Source organism: Sus scrofa, chromosome 7, assembly GCF_054392235.1.
Source record: "Sus scrofa isolate SSC_HxYL_T2T_F1_AM1 chromosome 7, Sscrofa_HxYL_maternal_Yorkshire_Landrace_v2.0, whole genome shotgun sequence".
Taxonomy (NCBI): domain Eukaryota; kingdom Metazoa; phylum Chordata; class Mammalia; order Artiodactyla; family Suidae; genus Sus; species Sus scrofa.
Genome location: NC_139389.1, coordinates 45505428 through 45527150, shown reverse-complemented (window position 1 = coordinate 45527150; position 21723 = coordinate 45505428). Strand labels below are relative to the sequence as shown.

Below are 21723 nucleotides of genomic sequence, written 5' to 3'. Positions count from 1 at the left end.
AAAATGCATCTAAAGTGCCCACTGGGTGCTTGGCACAGAGCCCAAGTTTCCTTCTGCTATGGTTGTTGTGGCAACAGCTGGGTGATGTGGGACGCTTGCTGAAGGTGGACCAGGAAGGGTGAGGAGGATTTGGGGATGGTACTGGGTCTGAGCAATTCAGCTGGGAACATGGGGTTGGGGGAGAGGAGCAGGTGGCGCAGGAGCCAGATGGTCCGGGAAGGAGGAGGTGGAGGCGACTTCACTTGATAGGCTCTGGAACAGCGGGCCGTGTGGCCGCATGTGATTGGAGCGGGCAGCTGTGGGGTTGCAGCCAGACCAGGTGTGGGCATGCACCTGTCCCCTCACTCGACAAATATTTGCTGAGTGCCTCTTGTGTGCCAGGCACAGTGATGGGTAGGGACACGGCAGCCATCAGGACAATAAGGCCCTGCCCTCATGAACTTACATTCTACTGAAGGTGAGACAAGGAGCCAGCTAATGAATTAAATGAGCAAGTTAAGTTCAGGGAAGACATAGCTTTGAGGGAATCACAGAGGGAAACATGTGATTGAGTGGCAGGAATGGGCCACATGTCGGGGAGGACCTGGCTGGGGAGGTGGCAGTGGGACAGAGGCATGGTGAAGGCTGAGTGAACAGCTAAGGGAAGGAAGGTCCAGACAAAGGGAACAGCAAGTGCGAAGGCCCTACGGGGTTCAGGAAAATTGCCCGGGTCCCAGGGTGCCACCAGGGGAGGGGGAGCAGTGAAAGAGGGGAGTCGGCTGGGGACAAGGACACGGGAGGGGATTGGATCGGCTACTGCAGTGCTGGGAGCAGACATCTGACTTGAGTTCTAACAGGATGGCTCTGGCCGCTAATGTGGAGACGGGGTGGGGAGGGGGGTGGAAAGGGCAGAAGTGGGGAGCCCCACAGGGCGGTCACTGTAATCTAAGGAGAAATGCCAGTAGCTTGGAGCTTGGTGGCAGTAGAAAAGGAGAGAAGAAGACAGATTTGGGATCTGATTGGGAGGTAGACCTATTGGGGTGTTGGCAAGGGAAATGGGGGGGCAGGTGTGGGAAAGGGAAAGCAGGGATTAAGGACTCTGAGCTTGGGTTCCTTATCCAGGCCCTGCAGGAAGGGCTGCCTTTACTGAATGGCAAAGGAATGTGGGGGGAGGAGGGACAGATTTCAGTGGGAGGCCTGGGAGAAGGCCCCTTGACCCAGTGACCCATCCCTGGAGCCAGAGGCTAAAGAGCAGGGTCCTCTGGGCGCTGTGACTCAGAGCTGAGGGCTCCACTGTGCTCGCGTTCCCGGAGCCAGGCCTTCCGAAGCCCGCCTTGCTACTCCCGTATCTGCCGTTCTGTGTCTGTTCTCTGCCGCACCTGCGACTGGGGGTCATCTGGATGCTGAACCCCCACCCCCACCCCAGGACTTTGGGAGGTGAGGCTGCATCGATGCCGGTGGGAGGGGGTGGTGCTGCCCAGAGCATGCCTGGGGGAGCTCAACGCCGGGAAGGTGGCCCGGGCAGGCAAAGAGTGGCCAGAGGACGAGCTACTGGAGGCTTCGGCCAGCACTGAGCTGCGGCGACACCTTCTTCTACAAAGGGACAAAGGTGAGGCCCTCAGAAATCCTCCTGGAGCCTCAGGATCATGATCTCAGCTTCCTAGAATCTGGGCTGTGTGGGTGGGGAGTGTGTGCCCAGACTTGGCAGGAAACTGCCCCAGACCCCTTCCAAACACCCTCAGAATCTGGAAAAGGGGGAGTTCCCTTTGTGGTTCAATGGGTTAAGAACCTGACTAGTGTCCATGAGGACACAGGTTCAATCCCTGGCCTCGTTCAATGGGTTAAGGATCCGGTGTTGCCGTGAACTGTGGTGTAGGTCGCAGACGTGGCTCAGATCTAGCGTTGCTGTGGCTGTGGTGTAGGCCGGCAGCTGTAGCTCTGATTCGACCCCTAGTCTGGGAACCCCCATATGCTGTGGGTGCAGCCCTAAAAAGAACAAAAAAGACAAATAATCTGGAAACGGGGATATTCAGCCAGGAAAGCAATAGGGGTGGCTTTGGGGGGTGCCTGGCCTCTGGATCATTCCTCTCCTTCATCACTGCTGGGTGCGTGAGGACCCCTGAGGTTTGGGTCCCCCTTCCAGCTCCAGGCCTTGGTTTCCCCATATTGTGGGCAAATGGAGCCAAGCCCTCCAGACGCCAGGATGTGGGGAAGAGTTAGAGTGGCTGCCCATACCTGCTGAGAGAGGTCCCTCCCATGGTGGCCTGTCCCCAGCTCCCTGTCCTGGATCCCTGGCCCCCACCTTGCCCCAGGTGTCCCACTCGAGGAGCCCTGAGCAGAGGGAAAGCCCCAGCCCGCTCCACGCTGCCACTCGATGGCCCTCCTCCCAGAACCCAAACCAGGTGGGCTGAGGTCTGGGATGGGGCCAGCTCTAGCTCCATGGTCCTGGGACCATGACCCTGTCCACCTGAGACCCAGTTAGGGACTGTGGGGTGGGAGAGGTGACAGAGCTTCCCAGATCCATTATCAGTGTTTGGTTTGGGACTTTTGGAAGAGGCCCAGTTCCTGCTCCTTATCCAGGCCCTGACGATTAGACTCTGGCCTTTGATATGCCTGAATCTGGGACACAGGACTCCCCTCCCTGCCACCCAATCCCTAAACCTCAGCGCTCCCCACCCACAGAGATGTGGTCCATGGCCAAGTCCACTTCCATCCAAATAACCCCTCCCCACGGCCTGTCTCACCTGCCCAGCCACCTGCCACCCTCACCCACCCACTGCTGGGTCTCAAGAGGATACGGAGAACAGGCGCATGGGGTTCTGGCCCCTCTGGACAGGCCTGGGGTCTTAAATAGGACACCCCTCAAGGACAGGAGGGAGTCTGAAATTTTCCAGCCCCCACTGCCAAGTGGGTCACTCTCTCTGGGGGAGACATTGAGGGAAGTGGTGCAGAGCCACGGGGTGACCCCATGGACAGGGCAGTGGGGAGTGGCCTGAGGCTTACTGTCTTGTGCTAAAGACACTGGTTTTAGCTTCCCCCACTCCCCACGTGTCACAGGTCATCACCAAGCATCCCTTACATCCAGACACTCCGCGTGCCAACCCCTCAGCAAAGTGCCTTTCAAACAGAAGTTCTCCTTATTTCCTAAGGTGTCCTTATTTCCACCTTGGGAAATACAGGGGCTTTGCCTGCTCCAGATGCTGGGCTGAGAGGAGGTCTGGGGCTTGGCTCTCAGCCAGAGCTCAGAGCGTCCACGGCCAGTGGACAGGGAGGAGGAAGAGGAGGGGGAGGATCGCGTGGAAGAAGAGAGGGAGGAGGGAAAAGGCAGGAGAAGAGAAGGGATGGATGGAGGCGGATCCGCGGAGGTCTTCCTCGCTGCCCAGCTTAGAGGAAGGCGTGTCTGGGGGCGGGGCCACACGCGGCTGCCTCTGGGGGCGGGAGCAGCTGGCTGAGCACGTGTGGTGAGGGTGCATCCGGACAGTGTGAGCTTGGGGCCCATTCAGCAGTGTGCATCACGAATCGGGGCACACGTGTGAGCTCGTACATCCACACCCACACCCACACACACCGTGTGAGCTCGTACATCCACACACACACCCACCCACTGTGTAGCCATGTTGTCTGAGTGGCCCTCCGATTTATTCCATTCCAGTCAGTGGTATTTAAAAAGAACCCTCTTCCGAGTTCCCGTCGTGGCGCAGCGGAAACGAATCCGACTAGGAACCATAAGGTTTTTGAGTTCGATCCCTGGCCTCACTCAGTGGATTAAGGATCCGGCATTGCCCTGAGCTGTGGTGTAGGTGGCAGACGCGGCTCCAATCTGGCGTTGCTGTGGCTGTGGTGTAGGCCGGCACCTGCAGCTCCAATTAGACCGTCAGCCTGGACACCTCCATGTGCTGGAGGCACGGCCCTAAAAATAAAAAATAATAATAATAATAATAACAATAATAATAAAAAATAAACAAATAAAAAAGAACCCTCTTCAGGATCTACTAGATGGACTTTGCCATCAGCTGGCAGGAAGAGACCTTCTGTTTGAAAGGCACTTTGCTGAGGGGTTGGCACGCGGAGTGTCTGGATGTAAGGGATGCTTGGTGATGACCTGTGACACGTGGGGAGTGGGGGAAGCTAAAACCAGTGTCAGGGAGCTCTTCCCTTGCCCTCCCCCAGGCACCCCCAACAAAGACACTTGGGGACCTCAGGGCCACCTTGGGCATAGTCACACACTGGGTTCCCACTCTTTGGCTCTAAGGATCTCACATCTTGCCACATGGCAGCCTTTCCCCTGAAGCCTGTCCCAGCCTCCGTGACCCCCAGTAATTCAATACAGACCCTGCCCCAGTCCACATGGTGCCCCCTCCTGTGCCAGCCAGAAGGGGAGATACAAGCCTTCCCTCAGGGACCCCACTCTGAGGGGAGACACAGCCCTACCCTGAGGGAGCCCCAGTCTGAGAGGAGACAGAACCCTGTCCTCAGGGAGCCCCAGTCTGAGGGGAGACACAGCCCTGCCTCAGGAAGCCCAGTCTGAGGTGGAGTCACCTCAAAGACTCGAGCCAATTGGGCAGTGGTGTATAAGAGTCCAAGTCAGGCCCTCAGGAAGCTGTTGGAGCCAAGGGCCTAGGAGTCCTGGGGGGGCCTGAGGCGCAGCGTCCTCAGTGACAGTCTTCTCAGATGTATCACTGTGAAGAGATCGGCATGAGGACTGCTCCTCAGAATTTCATGATCTTCTTTGACATGGGTTCTGCCAACCTGTGGGTGCCCTATTTTCTGTGAAAGTTCAGCCTGTTGTGAATGTCACAGGGCAAGTCCCAGAAGGTCCCTGTGACCAGGTGGGGTTTAAGTCACTGCAGGGACCAGAGGGGGTGATGCTGCAACAAGAGAGGGAAGGGCGGGACCCTGATCACCATTCCTTTCCCCTGAAACTCAAGCGCATGTCCTTCCAGCCCAGAAGCCCTGGTGGACTAACTCCTCTCCCGCAGCCATTCGGAATCTGTATTCTCACAGCGTCCTGGGACCCTAGCCAGCTTCCTGCTGAGGGAGGCTGCAGGGTCCTGGCCTCGAGGGACCACCCAGGGGGTCTGCTCCTCCTGTGGTGGGATAGATCCAGGGCTTGGCCATCACCAACAGGGGTTTTGGCCTGAGCCAGACAGAGCCAGGCACCATCTGTGAAAGATCCACTTGGATGGAATAAGGGCCTGGCCTCCTCTTGCCCCTGTCCAGCACCTGTCCTCAGACATGGCTGGCTTTTTAAAATGGAACCTGATTCCAGAGACTCTGGTCAGTGTCTTCTTTTTTTCTTTTTGGCTTCCCTGGGTCATGTGGATTTCCCCGGCTAGGGATCAGATCTGAGCCACAGTTTCAACCCACGCCATAACTGTGGCAACACTGGATCCTTAACCCACTGTGCGGGGCTGGGGATCGAACCTTCGTTCCAGGGCCCCAGAGGCCCTGCTGATCCTGTTGTGCCACAGTGGGAAGTGCAGCATGGTCAGCTTTTATCTCACCGGGCAAGAGGACGTTCATCTGCTCTTTGAATGGTCAACTCATTACTGGACAGGGGCTTATGGAGAGCTGGCCAGATGCTCTGCCCTGAGCCAGGGACTGTGGCTGTACAAGAGGAACAGGAAGGTGGCAAAGGCGGGCAGGACTGCTGGCTTGACTCAGAGAAGAGGCTCCAGAAACGGGGTGTCCAGTCACCCCACAGCTGCCTCCTCCACGGTCTGACCGCACCTCTGGTCTGCAGCTGACATGATGACACCACCATGGGAGAAGTCGCCTTTAGGGGTGAGGACAGCAAGCTGTACACAGGCGAGGTCCACTGGAGCCCTGCGGTTGCCCAGGTTACTGGCTGATCACCGTCAAATCCCATCCCTCCACCAAGGGAGGAGGGCTGGGGGGCATCCTTGAAAAAATACAGGGCTTTTCCCAGCCCAGGGCAGACCAGGGCACTGGCCTGGGCGCTAAGGGAGAGCATGTGTGGAGGCGGGGAGGGGTGGCATGACCTCTGACCTCTAATGACTCCTCCTGCAGGTTGTTCATAGGGGCCCAGGCCACTGACTGCTGCTCCCTGGGCTGCACGGGTGTCACAAACACAGGCACCTCCCTCATCATTGTTCCAACTCGCTGGGGCTCCAGGGAACAGCCGAGGAGAGGGAGGCACCCCAACCCACTGTCACTGGGAAGTCAAAGGACACTGGCCTGAGGGACTCCTTCCAAATCCCGAGGGCTGGCATGTCACTTTCCTGCAGCGGCTTAATGCACCAGGGTCTCCCTGCCCCGCCGCCCTCCCTGCCCCCTTTCCCTCGAAGGCTCCCCCCTCAACAGCCCTTTTGTCATCACCACCTTGCCTGCTTGAACTCCATCTTGGTGCCTTCACTGGGGCAGTCATCATGTCCCCATTGGGGTGGGGACATAGCTGCAGTGGTGGGGAGAGGAAGGTTGGGAGGTCGAGGGGTGGGGTTGGGGAAGATTTGGGTGCAGGATGGATTTCCAGGCTGTGGGATCGGCCATCTCTGTCCCTGGAACCCTGGGAGGACAACTTCTGACCATCTGTGTCCGAGTCCCTGACTGTTTCTCCATTTTGTCACCAACAGCAGCAGAGCCCAGAGCCGTCCACCATCACCTTCACCGCCAATGGCCTCGGCTTCCCCTGCTGGGCCCTCAGCGCCTTATCCCCATGATTCTCCCATCTGTCCCCTCTTCTCTTCATACCTGGCATGGCCGGAGGACCAGGAGGCCAGGGGGAGGGGGGCCCGTTTGCAGCCTGTAGAGTTCTCAGATGTTAGATTTGCATAGGATCTTAAGGATCATTTGATCAGCTTCTTTCACAAGTGGAGTACCAGGAACCACTGTTTATCCTGAGCTTTCTGAGGTCCAGTCTGTCTGTATTGGGATACTTGTTCTGCTACTTCTGAGCCTTGTGACCTTGGACAAGTTACTTAACTTCCCTGAGCCTCTGTTCTCTTATAGGCAAAGTAGGGACAATACAATGTTTATCTCATAAGGTCCTGGAGCGATTAAATGGACCGGTAGACCTAAAGCTATTAGACAGGGCCGGCCACATGCTGAGCACCCTGTACGCACTGGTTCAGGTGCTGAACTGCCGGGTCTCTGCACGTTTGCTCTTCAGATCCTCCTGATAATCCCAGAAGCGGGTACCACCAACACCCTGGCAGGTGGTCACTCACGGAGACGTGGCACTTAGCACATGTGGACTGTCCCTGTTCCATTTGCCGAAGAAGTATGCCTGGGGGTCCTCTTCACTCTACAGATGACTCAAACCTCCAAATGTGGAGTTTCCATTGTGGTGCAGCAGAAACGAATCTGACTAGGAACCATGAGGTTTCAGGTTCGATCCCTGGCCCCGCTCAGTGGGTTAAGGATCTAGCGTTGCCATGAGCTGTGGTGTAGGTCGTGGATGTGGCTCAGATCCAGTGCTGCTGTGGCTGTAGTGTAGGTCGGCAGCTGTAGCTCCGATTGGACTCCTAGCCTGGAAACTTCCGCATGCCATGGGTGCGGCCCTAGACAGACAAAAGACAAAAAAAAAAAAAAAAAAAAAAAAACCAAAAAACAAACAAAACCAAACCCTCCAAATGTGGTTGAGCTGGCCCCCCTCCTCTCCTCCCCCCCTTTTCTTTGGCTGCACCTTTGGCTTGCGGAAGTTCTCAGTCCAGGGATCAAACCCCAGCCACATCAGTGACAATACTAGATCTAGATCTGTAACCTACTGAGCTTCTAGGGAACTCTGACACTGCTAGTTAACACATATGCAAGGAGCACCCTCTGTGCCTCCACTGTGGGGGCAGAGACACCATCCTGCTCTCTGAACACTAGTGATTAATCATTTCTGGGACAAGTGACAGCTAAGAGTGCAAGACTGTCTGTGTATGTGTGTGTGCATGTGTGCACATATGCTCAAGGCCATAGAGATCAGTGTGTTTCAAATTGCAGCTCACGACACATTAGAAATCAATTCAGTTGATTGGAACAAGCACTTAAAAAAATTAAATTGAGGGAGTTCCTGTTGTGGCTCAGCAGCTTAAGAACCTGATTAGTATCCATGAGGATATGGGTCCAATCCCTGGCCTTGCTCAGTGGGTTAAGGATCCAGCGTTGCCATGAGCCAGCTGTGTGGACAGAGCCATGGACATGTGACAGACATGGCTCAGATCAAGCATGGTTGTAGCTGTGGCTGTGGCGTAGGCTGGTAGCTGCAGCTCTGATTCAACCCCTAACCTGGGAACTTCCAGATGTTGCAGGTGCAGTCCTAAAAAAAAATAATAAATTGAATAGAAAAATTAGGGTGCATCCCATGTAGCATGGACTAGAATTTTACGGGGTGACTGAAGTTTTGTTTTCATTATATATTGTATGTTTGTTTATATATGGTTATGGTGTAAAATATATTTCAAACTCTGGGTTGTGGTTTAAAAAAAAAAAAAAAAGCCTTAAGCCCTCAGCTCTGGTAGTTCATCCTCAGCCTCCTTCAGCTCCTCTCACTGCTATACTCCAGCCTCACTGGCCCCATCCCTTCATCTTTCCTACCTCGGGCCCTTTGCACATGCTATTTTGCCTGCCAGAAATGTTCTTTTTTCACTCTCTTCACTTGTCTAACTTGTATTCACCATGCAGTACACAGCAGAGGGGCATATTAGTCCATTTCCTCAATTGGTGGAGAAGCTGAAGCTCAGAGGGGTTAAGTGACTTGCCTAATGTCACATCGCCAGGCAGAGGTGGGCTGGGATTTGAACCCAAGCCCCTCTGATTTTAGAGCTCAAGTTCCTTCCTTAACCTTTGAGACTTGCCTGCCGACCGCTTCACCCCTTTCCCTCCAGGTCAGCGCAGTCACGGCCTCATGAGGTTTCAAGCATATACTGGCTCTCAGACAGCAGCCAGCAGCCAATCCCCGTGGCTCCGACATCTGCCTGAGGGGCTGCTACTCCGTCTATGATGCGGGCAACCTCAAGGTGGGCCTGGCTGCTCTTGTGCAGACTGGCTCTGCCTAAACCCCACGTCCAGGGGCACGCCCTCTGAGTCTCCACGTCGTGTACAACCTGGGAAGCCCCGATTTTTCAGGGGAGCCCCCATTTTTCACTCACTCCATCCAAACTCTGCTTCTCAGGGCTGAAGGTTGGGAGATCCCACATAAAGCAGCTATAGGCTCTGGCTTTGGGGAGCAAGGCAGGTGGCTGGGGAGTTAAATAGGGGGGTTAGATCGGTTCGACTTTCATGCTTACTCAATATAGGTCAGTGGGTCCCCAAAGGGTCACTCAAATACCACCGTCATGATCTTTGCAGTGTCGCCACTGCTGGTTAGAATCTGCTGATGTGGGGGTGGGGGAGAGGCCAGGGCAAGTTTCACCGCCAGCTCTCTGGCTTGTGCGAGGTGCCATTTCTGGAGATGTGGGACAGTCGGTCGGGAGGAAATTGAGCCAGCCATGTGGACAGAGCCACGGACATGGAGCCCCTACTTGGCAGGACGACTGTCTCTGTGCCCACAGTTGTCCTGTCCGTCAAATGGAGAGGGCCACCTCCGGGCAGGGCCTTGGCCGGAGTGGGGGGAGGAGGGGAACAGGTTGGGAGTTCCCGGCTGGATTTCACGTCTAGGAAACTGCCCCTCCCTGTGGGACCCAGGGTGGCGGAGGAGGATGGGGAGGAGGAATCTAACAGCTGGATTCCGGGGCTGAGGGGCCCAGGCCCTCGGGGAACCGAGGCTCTGCTCCTCCCCTCGGGGACCAGCCTAGCAGATTAAGTCCTCAGTGACAAGGCTTTCAGGCTGCAATGCTGCTGCTGCCTGACATTCCTCAGTTAGGAGGGTGTCATGGACACTCACAGTCCACGAAGTCATGGGTGTGATGTGTCTGATATATATCCATGCTAAAACACATTTTAATAAAACACAGCTATGCGCTGACAAGACATGTTCATCCTCATTGCACCTCAGGTCATGTCCGCCTCTCTGCAGTGTAGACAAAGTTATCATGGGTGAATGTACAGTGTCCCCACTAGCCCAGAGCTCCCTGAATAGGGGCTGCTTCCCCACCTCATCTTTGGGGGGGGGGTGTCTCTGAGGACAGGTGTTCTGGTTCCTTGCTCCTCTTTGTTCTCTTGCCCCTCTTCCTTCCTTTTAAAATGTGACTTAAGGGAGTTCTCATCGTGGGTTAGTGGTTAATGAACCCAGCGAGTATCCACGAAGATGCAGGTTCGATCCCTGGCCTCGCTCAGTGGGTTAAGGATCCAGCATTGCCGTGAGCTGTGGTGTAGGTCGCAGGTGTGGCTCTGATCCTGAGTTGCTGTGGCTGTGGTGTAGGCTTGCAGCTATATCTCTGATTCGGCCCCTAGCCTGGGAACTTCCATATGCCGTGGATGCAGCCCTAGAAAGACAAAAGACAAAAAAATAATAATAAAAAAATAAATAAATAAATGTGACTTTAGGGAGTTCCCTTATAGTGCAGTGGGTTAGGGATCCAGCATTGTCACTGCAGTGGCTTGGGAGGCAGCTTTGGCATGAGTTTGATCCCTGGCCTGGGAACTTCTACATGCCGCAGATTTGGCCAAAAAAAAAAAAAAAAAAAAAAATTGACTTTGTAAAACTTTTAATTGACTTTTTTTTCTTTCTTTTCTTTTTTTTTTTTTTTTTTTTTGCTTTTTAGGGTCCAACCCATGGCATATGGAGGCTCCCAGGCTAGGGGTCTAATCAGAGCTGTAGCCACCATCCTATGCCAGAGCCACAGCAACACCAGATCTGAGCCATGTCTGCAACCTACACCACAGCTCGCGGCAACGCCAGATCCTTAATCCACTGAGCGAGGCCAAGTATCAAACCTGCAACCTCATGGTTCCTAGTTGGAGTCCTTTCCGATGAGCCACGACGGGAACTCCTAAATGACTTTTTTTTTTCCCTGGCCGCAGCATGCAGCAACTTGATGTGGGATCTCAATTCCCAGACCAGAGATTGAACCCCGGGCTACAGCAGTGAAAGTGCTGAATCCCAACCACTAGACCACCAGGGAACTCTCTTTTATTTTCAGCCCTGCCCATGGCATGAGGAAGTTCCTAGGCCGTGGATTGAACCTACACCACAGCAATGACTTGAGCCACAGCAGTGAGAAGACTGGATCCTTAACCCACGGAGCCACCAGGGAACTCCCCTCTTGTTAAAAAATTGACATTCATTACGCATACATACAGAAAGGTAGACATATGGAGTATACAATGCTGATGTCCCCCAGACCCACATGACCGGAACTCAGCTCTGTCAAGAAGCAGAACAGCATCCACACTCCCCAGAAATCCCTTCTTTCTTCAGCTCCTCCCCCAACCCCCTGCCCAATTTAAAGATTCTGACTCAGCTGAGAGTTATTGAAGGCTGGCTCTATGCTGGCACTTTTATAATCATGGTTTTATTGGATTATTACAGCAACCCTAAGGGGCAGAGGATTATCCATTTATAGTTAGGGAAACTCAGGCTCTGAATGGGTAAGTGAATTGTCGGGGTCAAAGAGTCAACAAGTGGTGGTGATTGGTCTTCTAAAGTCATTTCTGTATCATACATCAGCGTCACATTCTTGACTATGTGGAAAGAGAGGTGAATGAAGCATTCCGAGTAGGGTCCATAGGTCATCAGAAATAAATCGGCATGGGAGTTCCTGCTGTGGTGCAGTGGGTTAGGAATCTGACTGCAGAGGCTCAGGTCGCTGTGGAGGTGTGGGTTTGATCCCCCGCCTGGTGCAGTGGGTTAAGGGATTCAGCATTCTCACAGCTGTGGCTCGAATTCAATCCCTGGCCTGGGAACTCCCATGTGCCGCAGGTGCGGCCATAAAAGAATAAAAAAAAAATCTGCATGGACATTTCTGAGATTATTTGCCCCCAAACATCTCTAACTTCTTCTGGGGACGTCTCCTATCTTCACTCTTCAAAATGCTTCCTGAGGGAGCCACCAGGTTCTTACAGGGCCACCATTGGTTGGTCCAGGACTGAGCACCTGATCCAAGAGGGGCTTTTCAGAGAGTTTTCCTGGGAATTTTGATTTCATTAATTCTTTCTTTTTTTTTTTAATTTTTAAATTTTTTTTGTCTTTTTTTTAGAGCCATACCCGTGGCACATGGAGGTTCCCAGGCTAGGGGTCTAATCAGAGCTGTTGCTGCCAGCCTACACTAGAGCCACAACAATGCCAGATCCCAGCTGTATCTGCGACCTATACCACAGCTCACGGCAACGCTGGATCCTCAACCCACTGAGCAAGGCCAGGGATCAAACCTGCAACCTCATGGTTCCTAGTCGGATTCGTTTCCACTGAGCCATGATGGGAACTCCTCATTCTTTCTCTGGAAATGTAAAACTCAGATATTGGTGGTCGGTTATGTGGAGAAAGGCAGCCTACAGTGAGTGAGAGAGAGAGAGAGGGAGAGGGAGAGGGAAGGGAAGTAGGAACAAAAAGCAAGCTCCTGGTAGTGTCTGGATCCCAGATTTCAGGTGACCCCGAGGCCCTGCCCCATCCTTCGCCTTCCTGCAGCTGGGTGGCAGTGTGACATGCCTCGCCATCCATTCAGTGCACCTGCCTTTCCACCTAAGCCGGACAGTCATTGTGGCCTTCGAGCAAAGGTACATCAATCAACAGACCAGAGGGAAAAAAACATCGGTCTGTCTATCTATCCATTTACATACACAGAAATCAGTTTTGGGCTGTTGAGATAGAGACGGGTAAAGTGGACACCACTATTTTTTTTTTTTTTTCCTTTTAAGGCCACACCTGCGGCATATGGAAGTTCCTGGGCTATGGGTGGAATCAGAGCTGCAGCTGCCGGCCTACACCACAGCCACAGCAACCCCAGATCCGAGCCACATCTGTAAGCTACACTTCAGCTTGTGGCAATGCTGGATCCTTAACCTGCTGAGCAAGGTCAGGGATTGAACCCAAATCCTCACGGGCACTATGTTGGGTTCTCAACCTGCTGAGCCCAACAGGAACTCCACGGGACTTCACTATTGAATGGCAATAAGGTAACCTACCTTGTGGGGCTGGTGTGAAGTTGCCTGATGAAACAAATATAAAGCATCCTGCCTGGTACAACTTCAATGATGGGATATGTTGGTAGGGAAGGAAGAGTCTATCTTAAAACCTTGGACTTAGCTTTTCCTTACAGTAAAGTTCCAAGTAATAAATGTAGAAGGAATGATGGAAATAGAAAAGCATCATCAGGAGTTCCCGTTGTGGCGCAGTGGTTAACGAATCCGACTAGGAACCATGAGGTTGTGGGTTCGATCCCTGGCCTTGCTCAGTGGGTTGGGGATCCGGCATTGCCGTGAGCTGTGGTGTAGGTTGCAGACATGGCTCGGATCCCACGTTGCTGTGGTTCTGGCGTAGGCCGGTGGCTACAGCTCCAATTAGACCCCTAGCCTGGGAACCTCCACATGCCGCAGGAGCGGCCCTAGAAAAGGAAAAAAAAAAAAAAAAAAAAAAGGCCATCATCAGCACCACCATAACAACTGCTGCAGGCAAGAACCAATAACGGATGTGAAAATTGATGGGCAGGAGAGCGATGAAAAACAGGATACTTACATAGTCTCAAAGTGCCTCCCCAGAAAGTACTAATTATTACGGGAAAGATAGTTGCTATACCTGGTAAAAGCCTCACCTTACTCACCTGGTAGAAACCTGGTGGACCTCACCTTAACCAAGTGATTAAGGTTAAATCACCAGTAATAAGACACATTCATATCATGTGACTCCTGAGAGCAAGCCCTGAGACAGGTATCACATCTCTGAGGTTTCTGCTCCAAAATGCATGCCCGCCGTCTCCTCATGAGAAAACATCCGAATAACCTAAACGAAGGGACATTCTCCAAATGGGCTGATCGGTACTTTTCAGAAGGAGTCAGGTCAGGTCATGAAAGGCAAAGAAAAACCAAGGCGAGGTCATGGGTGGAAGACAAGACAGGACAACTAAATGCAATGCGGAAGACTAGATTGGATCCTGAATCAGAAAAAGGACATTAGTGGGGAAACTGGTGAAATTCAAATAAGGTCTATAAATTGGTTAATAATATTAGACCAGGGTTAATTTCCTGGCTTTGATTATTGTACTTTGGTTATGATGTAAGATATTAACAAGAGGGGATTCTGGATGAAAGGTTTAAGGGAACTCTCTGAACTATGTGACTTTAATCTGAAAATTATATCAAAAGGAAAAAAAGCAGAAATCTTTGATTACGGGGGAAAAAAAAAAAACAAACCACCTCAGATCCGGTTTGTCCCCAACAGTGTTGTGTTTTTTCTTTTTCTGCCACCGCATGGCGTATGGAAGTTCTCCAGCCAGGGATTGAATCCATGCCAGACCTTTGACCTACACCGCAGCTGCAACAAGACTGGATCCTTAACCCACTATGCTGGGCCTGGGATTGAACTGGCACCTCCACAGAGATAAGCTGGAAATTAATCCACTGTGCCACAGCAGAAACTCCTCTTTTTTTTTTTTTTTGTCTTTTGTCTTTTTAGGGCTCCACTCACGGCATAAGGAGGTTCCCAGGCTAAGGGTCGAATCAGATCTGCAGCTGCCAGCCTACACCATAGCTCACGGCAACACCAGATCCTTAACCCACTGAGCGAGGCCATGGATCAAACCTGAGTCCTCATGGACACTAGTCAGGTTCATTACCTGCTGAGGCACAATGGGAACTCCATAGACTCCTCTTTTTTTAATTTCTAAAATTCATTAGTTTTTTTTTTGGCCGTGCCTCTGCATGCAGAAGTTCCGGGGTCAAGAACTGAACCTGTGCCACAGCAGTGACAACACTGGATCCTTAACCCATTGAGCCATCAGGGAACTCCTGCCCCCAACAGGTTTGATTGAACTAATAGAATGGTATAAGTATAAGATACAAAATTTATGGAGTTCCCATTGTGGCTCAGTGGGTTAAGAACTTGACTAGTATCCATGAGGATGCGGGTTCAATCCCTGGCCTTGCTCACTGGGTTAAGAATCCGGCATTACCACAGGCTGCAGTGTAGACCAAAGATGCCGCTTAGACCTAGCATTGCTGTGGCTGTGGTGTAGGTCGCAGCTGCAGCTCCCATTCAGCCCCTAGCCTGGGAACTTCCGTGTGCCACAGGTGCGACCCTAAAAAGCACAAAAACTGAAAAAACAAACAAAAAAAAACCCTACAAAATTTAAGGAATAAACTATAAAACCAAGATGACAGCCAAAGCTGTAACTAAAATTCATGTAGACAGTTGTCAAAGACTTAAGGTTTAGAAAGTCCTTGTTCCTGGAGTTGAGGTGCGGTCTCTTAGCTGTGTGAATTTATTTCAGAGGTTAGCATACACGGAGAAACTCTGATCCCTGGCTCAGTCTCTCACCTGCTACAAGAGACCCTTCCTCCTGTACTCCTCAAAAAGTTCTCCTTTAGCCTCTGTTTGAAGGACCCTGATAACAAGGAACCCACTACTCTCTTCCTTGGGTTGATGTTTAGTTTGTGCCCAAGTGCTCTCAATAGAAATAAGCAATCAGAATCAACCCAATGAACAGGGCCGAGTTATGCTCGCTCCCAAGATGATAGAGGCCTGCACAGCCACTGAAAGTGATAAGAACATGGCTTATCTCGATTCTCGGAAGTGTGGATGTAGTAATCTTAAATAATGAGAGCAGAACAGAAGTAGCATTTACACACTGATTACGGCTGTGTTAAATCTCAGCGTGTACATTAAGAGCTAGAAGATAATTTAGTAATTTAGAATCATGCAAACAGTTGTCATTTCAGGTTGCCTTGGTTTTCTTTCTTTAAAGAATATATGTTAGCATTTTTTTTTTCTTTTCTAGGGCCGCACCTGTGGCATGTGGACGTTCCCAGGCTAGGAGTTGAATGGGAGCGGCAGCTGAGGCCTACGCCCTAGCCACAGCAATACTAGATCCGAGCTGCATCTGTGACCTATGCCGCAGCCTGTGGCAATGCTGGATCCTTAGCCCACTGAGTGAGGCCTGGGATTGAAGCTGCATCCTCATGGACACTGTCAGGTTCTTATCCTACTGAGCTACAGTGGGAACTCCGTATAGGTATTAGAATTTAAATGAAATCTGGTATCCAGAATTTTTCCCAAAACCCTCCATTAAAGGACTTGAGGATTGTCATTTCAAAATGGAGAATGGCTATGTGGAGCACTAGATTGGGAGGGATCCTAGGCCAGGTCTCAGCGCCATGGGAGAGAGTGAGCTGTTTGATTAGTGATGTCTGCCACAGGTGAGGGATTGGCAGTGGTGGTGTGCGGGCTAATCACGGCCATCTCTTCTTTTTTTTTTTTTGCTATTTCTTTGGGCTGCTCCCACAGCATATGGAGGTTCCCAGGCTAGGGGTCGAATCGGAGCTGTAGCCGCCGGCCTACGCCAGAGCCACAGCAACGCAGGATCCGAGCCGTGTCTGCAACCTACACCACAGCTCACGGCAACGCCGGATCGTTAACCCACTGAGCAAGGGCAGGGACCGAACCCGCAACCTCATGGTTCCTAGTCGGGTTTGTTAACCACTGCGCCATGACGGGAACTCCTGCGGCCATCTCCTCTTGAGGCACTGCCAGCTTCCAGCATCACTTTTTTTTTTTTTTTTTTTTTTTTGCTTTTTAGGGCCTCACCTGCAGCATATGGACGTTCCCAGGCTAGGGGTCCAATCGGAGGTACAGCCACCGGCCTACACCACAGCCACAGCAATGCAGAATCCGAGCTGCGTCTTCGACCTATACCACAGCTCACAGCAGTGCCAGATCCTTTACCCACTGAGCAAGGCCAGGGCTCACACTGGCAACCTCATGGTTCTTAGTCAGATTCGTTTCTGCTGCTCCAGGACGGGAACTCCGCCAGCATCACTTCTGTATTCACTCTGAAAGGTGAATGGGATGTTTAAGGGGCTGTGTGTGGGAAAAGATCTCTTTTATTTGTTACAAGTGATAGGATTTGGGTCAAGCCACTGGGATATAAGGTGGTATGGAATAAATACCATAAGGAGAGGAAAAGCAAAATTCTCCACAATAGGGGCCAGTTTGAGAGCAGGTGGGCACCGTAGGGAAGGCTCTGTGGCATCTGTACAGGGGTCTTGAAGGATGAGATCTTGCAGGTGGAGATGCTTGAGAAGGGTATTGCCAATGAAGGACACGGCACGGAGCAAAGTGTGGAGGCTGGGAAATAACTGGCCTCCTGGAGAGCAAGAAAAAGTCGCCATGGCTGGAGCACAGAGCCAGTGTCAGCTCATAGTAGAAGATGAGCACGGAATTGTAGGAGGGGGGCCAGACTGAGTGTGTCCTGATGGCCAGAGTGATGAGTCTGGATCTTTTTTACTTAGGCTTTGATGAGGTGTGTGCGTGTATGTGTGTGTTTATGGCTGCTCCTGCAGCGTATGGAAGCTCCCAGGCTGGCCCACAGCCATGCGGGATCTGAGCTGTGTCTGCGACCTACAACACAGCCCATGGCAACACCGGATCCTTAACCCACTGAGCAAGGCCAGGGACCAAACCTGCATCCTCATGGATACTAGTTGGGTTCTAAGCCCCTGAGCCACAGTGGGAACTCCTGCCCTTGAATGACTTCAAAGGTGTCCTCTGACTCTCGCTCTAGGAGGAGAGGTCCTGAGGGATGGGCTGAATCGGACATGTAGAAGGAAGAGAAATGGGCTTTCCAGGAAGGGGGGGCTGGGTCCTGGGGGGCGGGGGGCAGACAAGGACTTAGAACTTCTGAGGACCCCAAGGAGACAGACAGGGGCTCAGAGCCCCAGGGCCTGGAAGCCAAGCAGGTGGCCTGGCTCAATGCAGCAAGCCAGGGATACTCAGAAGGGATGTGGTGTGACTGGGGTTTGGGGACGGTTAGCCCACAGCCATTAGACACCTCGGGTTCTGCCAGAGAGGCCAAGGCCCATGTTGGGGAGTCTGGTTGGCCTCTTAGGGGACTTAGGGGACCCCATGGATTCTGCTCTATTCATAGGATGTGATTCCAAGGAGAGGGTGGCTTTCTTTTGCCTGCTCTATCAAATCTGTGATTCTCCCACCCCAAGGATGGCCCCAACTCAGTACCTTGCCTTTCACTCCAGAGTCCAGCATGTCCCTGGACACGACAGGGAGGAATGGGAGCTGACTTGGCCTTGAGACCCAGTCAGGCAGGTACCTCCCTCTCTGTGCCAGGCCTGGGCAGACCTCTAGTGCCCTCCCTCTCCTCCTCCCTACAGGCTGGGCTGGGGGGAGGCTCCAGGGTGCTGGCTGTGCAGTGGGTGGCAGGGGCCAGAGTGGAAAGTCCCCATTGGCTGGATTACATCGGCGGTTGGCAGGCCTGGTCTTGGCCTTCTGCCTGGGGCTCAAGGGCCTGGGAAATCTGTTTGGAGCCCTGAGTGAGGGGTACAGGGTGGCAGAGAGGGTATTGGCCTGGGGATTTTTTCCACTTGCCCTAAAATGGCGAGTTCTCCTATGCCAGGTGAGTGGGCGCTAGGCCAGCTCCAGGTCACCTCAGGCAATGAGAAGCTTGTAGCTGGCAGGCAGGGAGGACCTGGGAATGAGGAACGGAGGAGGACACAGCAGATCAGGCTTGGGAGCCAAAGAAGAGGCCGATGAGGGCCGGGGAAGAGGGTGATGGGGAAGGGGCAGGGGCTGGGGAAGAGGGTAGACACACAGGGGTTTTAGGAGAACTAAAGACGTGGGCAGAGGCGCAATGAGACAGAAGAAGAAAGACGTGGAAAAGCAGCATCAGGGGCCTGCACGTCCCCTTGCCCAGCCCTCCTGCTGTCCTAGACTAATGCCAGAGGCACACCCAGAAGCCAGTAGGGTGTTCCACTGTGGTGCAATGGGATCGGTGGCATCTTGGGAGCGCTGGGACGCGGGTTTGATCCCTGGCCCTGGCACAGTGGGTTAAGGATCTGATGTTGCTGCAACAGTGGCTCGCATCTGATTCCTGGCCGGGGGAACTCCCTATGCCATGGCGCAGCCCAAAAAAGAAAAGAAACCAGTATGACTTACGCTGTGAGCATGTCCTGAGCATTTGCCGAATTATGAAGAGAATTTCTCCAAATGCCCCATCTGACCAGGAAAACCTCCCAAACCTCCCCCCGCCGCCCAGCTCTGACTTGAGCCACTGGCCACCCAGCTCCACCACGTGCATCCCTGCTGAGAAAAGAGCCATCGTTACCACCATCAGCACCACGCTCACTACCACCGTTATCGTTACCCTCATCGTAGCTATGGACCCCCCATCCCCTGGACACCCCACACTGTGTCCCCCAAGGGCTTGGAGGTGCTGGAGCCTCTGGGTGCCTCACCACTATACCAGCGAGTCTCAACATTTTTGCTCCCAAAAGGGACATTCGGAAATGCCTGGAGACGTGTGGTTGTCACAGCTGGGGGTGCCGCTGGCATCTAGGGGCCAGAGGCCAGGGATGCTTTTCAACCTCTGGTAGAGGCAGCAGAGTTATCTGCTGCACAGTGTCAGAAGTCCTGAGGACAGAAAAACCTGCCGACAGATCCTACTGTCCTCACTCCGCCCTTCTCGGGCCCTCGCCCCAAAGTGTCCACCTCACACCTCTGGTTCCTGGACAAGAAGTCAACAGGGCCCTGCTGCGTTGGGCTCTTTGTTCTCTTATCGCTTGCAGCTCCTGGCTGCCACTGCTTCTACCGAAAAGTCAATATGATGAAGAGCGCTTTGTGGCCGCCCTCACAGGGGAAAACACACAGAAACAATTGAGGCCCGGAGCCCGGGGTTCGTCGGGGATGGAGGTCATGCTTGTCCAGGGCAGGGAGGCGGGGCCCAGGCTGCGTCCCCAGGGGTATAAAGCAGGAAGGAGCGCTCGGGCCTTCACTCCACGGCGACACACGACGTAGGGTCACTTCTCTGCTGCGGCCAGATGGGCATGGGCATCATGAAGTGGATGGTGGTGGCCTTGGTCTGCCTCCAACTCTTGGAGGCGTCGGTTATCAAGTGAGTCTGGGGCCCGGCTGCTGGTCTGCAAATGCGGGTCTGCAAGGGGCGACCTGCTGCTGCTCTGGGATTTCTAGATTAGAGCGATAAGCGGCACGAGTCAGTGTCAGACAGAATGCAGAGGCGGGAGGAGACGCAGCCTCTGCCCTCAGGAAACTTCCAGGAAAGGGAGAAGCACCATCCTTTTCCCAGTGATGAGAAAAGATGGACTTGGAGCTAAGAGAAGAGGGGTGACTGCCACCCAAGCAGACCCTGAATGGCCGGTACAATTATTTCTGGATACGGAGACGTTTGCTAGACGTTTCCTTAAGGCCCCCAATTTGTTTGGCATATGCCAAAATCATCTAAGCAGAAACAGCAGTCATGTAATCTCTATATGCTGTGGTGTCGGAGGAAGGGAATGAGGTGGCAGGGCTCACAGATGTCGGGAGGGCTCCTGGCCTGCCACACTGCCTGTGTTTCCACATTAAACTGAATTTTGGGGGCGTGAAGAGATGATTTCTCTCAGAAACTTCTTTTAATATGCAAATTCCGGGCAGTTCCTGTGGTGGCTCAGCAGTAATGAACCTGACTAGTATGCATGAGGACGCAGGTTCGATCCCTGGCCTCGCTCAGTGGGTTAAGAATCTGGCGTTGCCATGAGCCGTGGTGTAGGTTGCAGACACGGCTCGGATCCCACATGGCTGTGGCTTGTGGTGTAGGCTGGCAGCTACACGTCTGATTTGACCCCTAGCCTGGGAACTTTCTTATGCCTCGGATTCAGCCCTAAAAAGGTAATATATATATATATATATATATATATATATATATATATATATATATATATATATGTATATATGCATCCTGCAGCGATGGTAGCAAGAAGCAACTATCAGCCTTCATAGCTCAAAGAAAACGGGTTTAGCAAAGAATTTCTGGAGAATGCAGGGTCCTGAGGGAATGGGGACAAGATGGAGAAAGAAGTGAAAGAAGCAGGAATTCTGGAGCTGGGAGCAAGTCTGGGTGGGCCTGCGGAGAACCCCAGCCAATGGCAGTAAGCAGGTCTCGGGGGGACATGGGCAGAAACCCATAATTCAGAAGTTCTAGTCCCAGAACCGATCTGGGCCCCCAGGCCACCCAGGCCAAACTCCCCACCATCCCAGGGTCCTGAGAGGACAGTGATGGGACCCAGGCCAGACAGGTGGCAGCATGGGCAGAACTAGGACCCTGTCTTCTGAACCCTGGTCTAAGGCCGTTGCCTTGGTATCTGGTGCCTGAGGGCCGCTATACACGAGAACTCTCTTGGGGGTGAACACGCCATCTCTGAAACCTTTTTTAAAAATGCCCCAGTTCTGCAAAGGGTAATGTCTGGAGTCCTTTTCCCTTCCTGGGAAAGAGTTTATGGGATATTCGAGAGCAGAGGACCAGGAATGGACTGTGGACCCATGAGGAGGGTAGGTGCAGGTGTGGGTGAAGGTTTCTGAATCTCAGAGTCTTTTTTTTTTTGTGGCCATGCCCACGGCATGGGAAGTTCCTGGGCCAGGGATTGAACCCAAACCACAGCAGTGACCGGAGCCACAGTGGGGACAATGCCAGATTCTTAACCCATTGAGCCCCCAGGGAACCCGTTGGACCAAATCTTGAGAAGAGTTTGTAAAGAGAGAGGAAGAAAAAGAGAAGTAGAGGGAGAAAGAGATAGAGTGAGACAGAGATGGAGAAGGGGAGGGAGTTTCTGTTGTGGCCCAGCAGGTTAAGAACCCAACATAGCGTCTGTGAGGACGCAGGTTCGACCCTGACCTTGCTCACTGGGTTAAGGATCCAGCAT

General features: G+C 52.8%; 1 protein-coding gene across 3 annotated transcripts in view; it reads left to right on the top strand.

Moving 5' to 3' along the window:
• Positions 1–1251: 1251 nt before the first annotated feature.
• Positions 1252–21723, top strand: part of PGC (progastricsin) — a 28799-nt gene continuing 8327 nt past the window's right edge. The window contains exon 1 of one of the 3 annotated variants that reach the window (XM_005665970.4): positions 1252–1588. Coding sequence is in view for 1 of the 3 variants with exons in the window: in NM_001444937.1 (NP_001431866.1) it covers positions 19846–19919 (74 nt within the window). In the remaining 2 variants the exon portion in view is untranslated. 3 annotated transcript variants of the gene reach the window in all.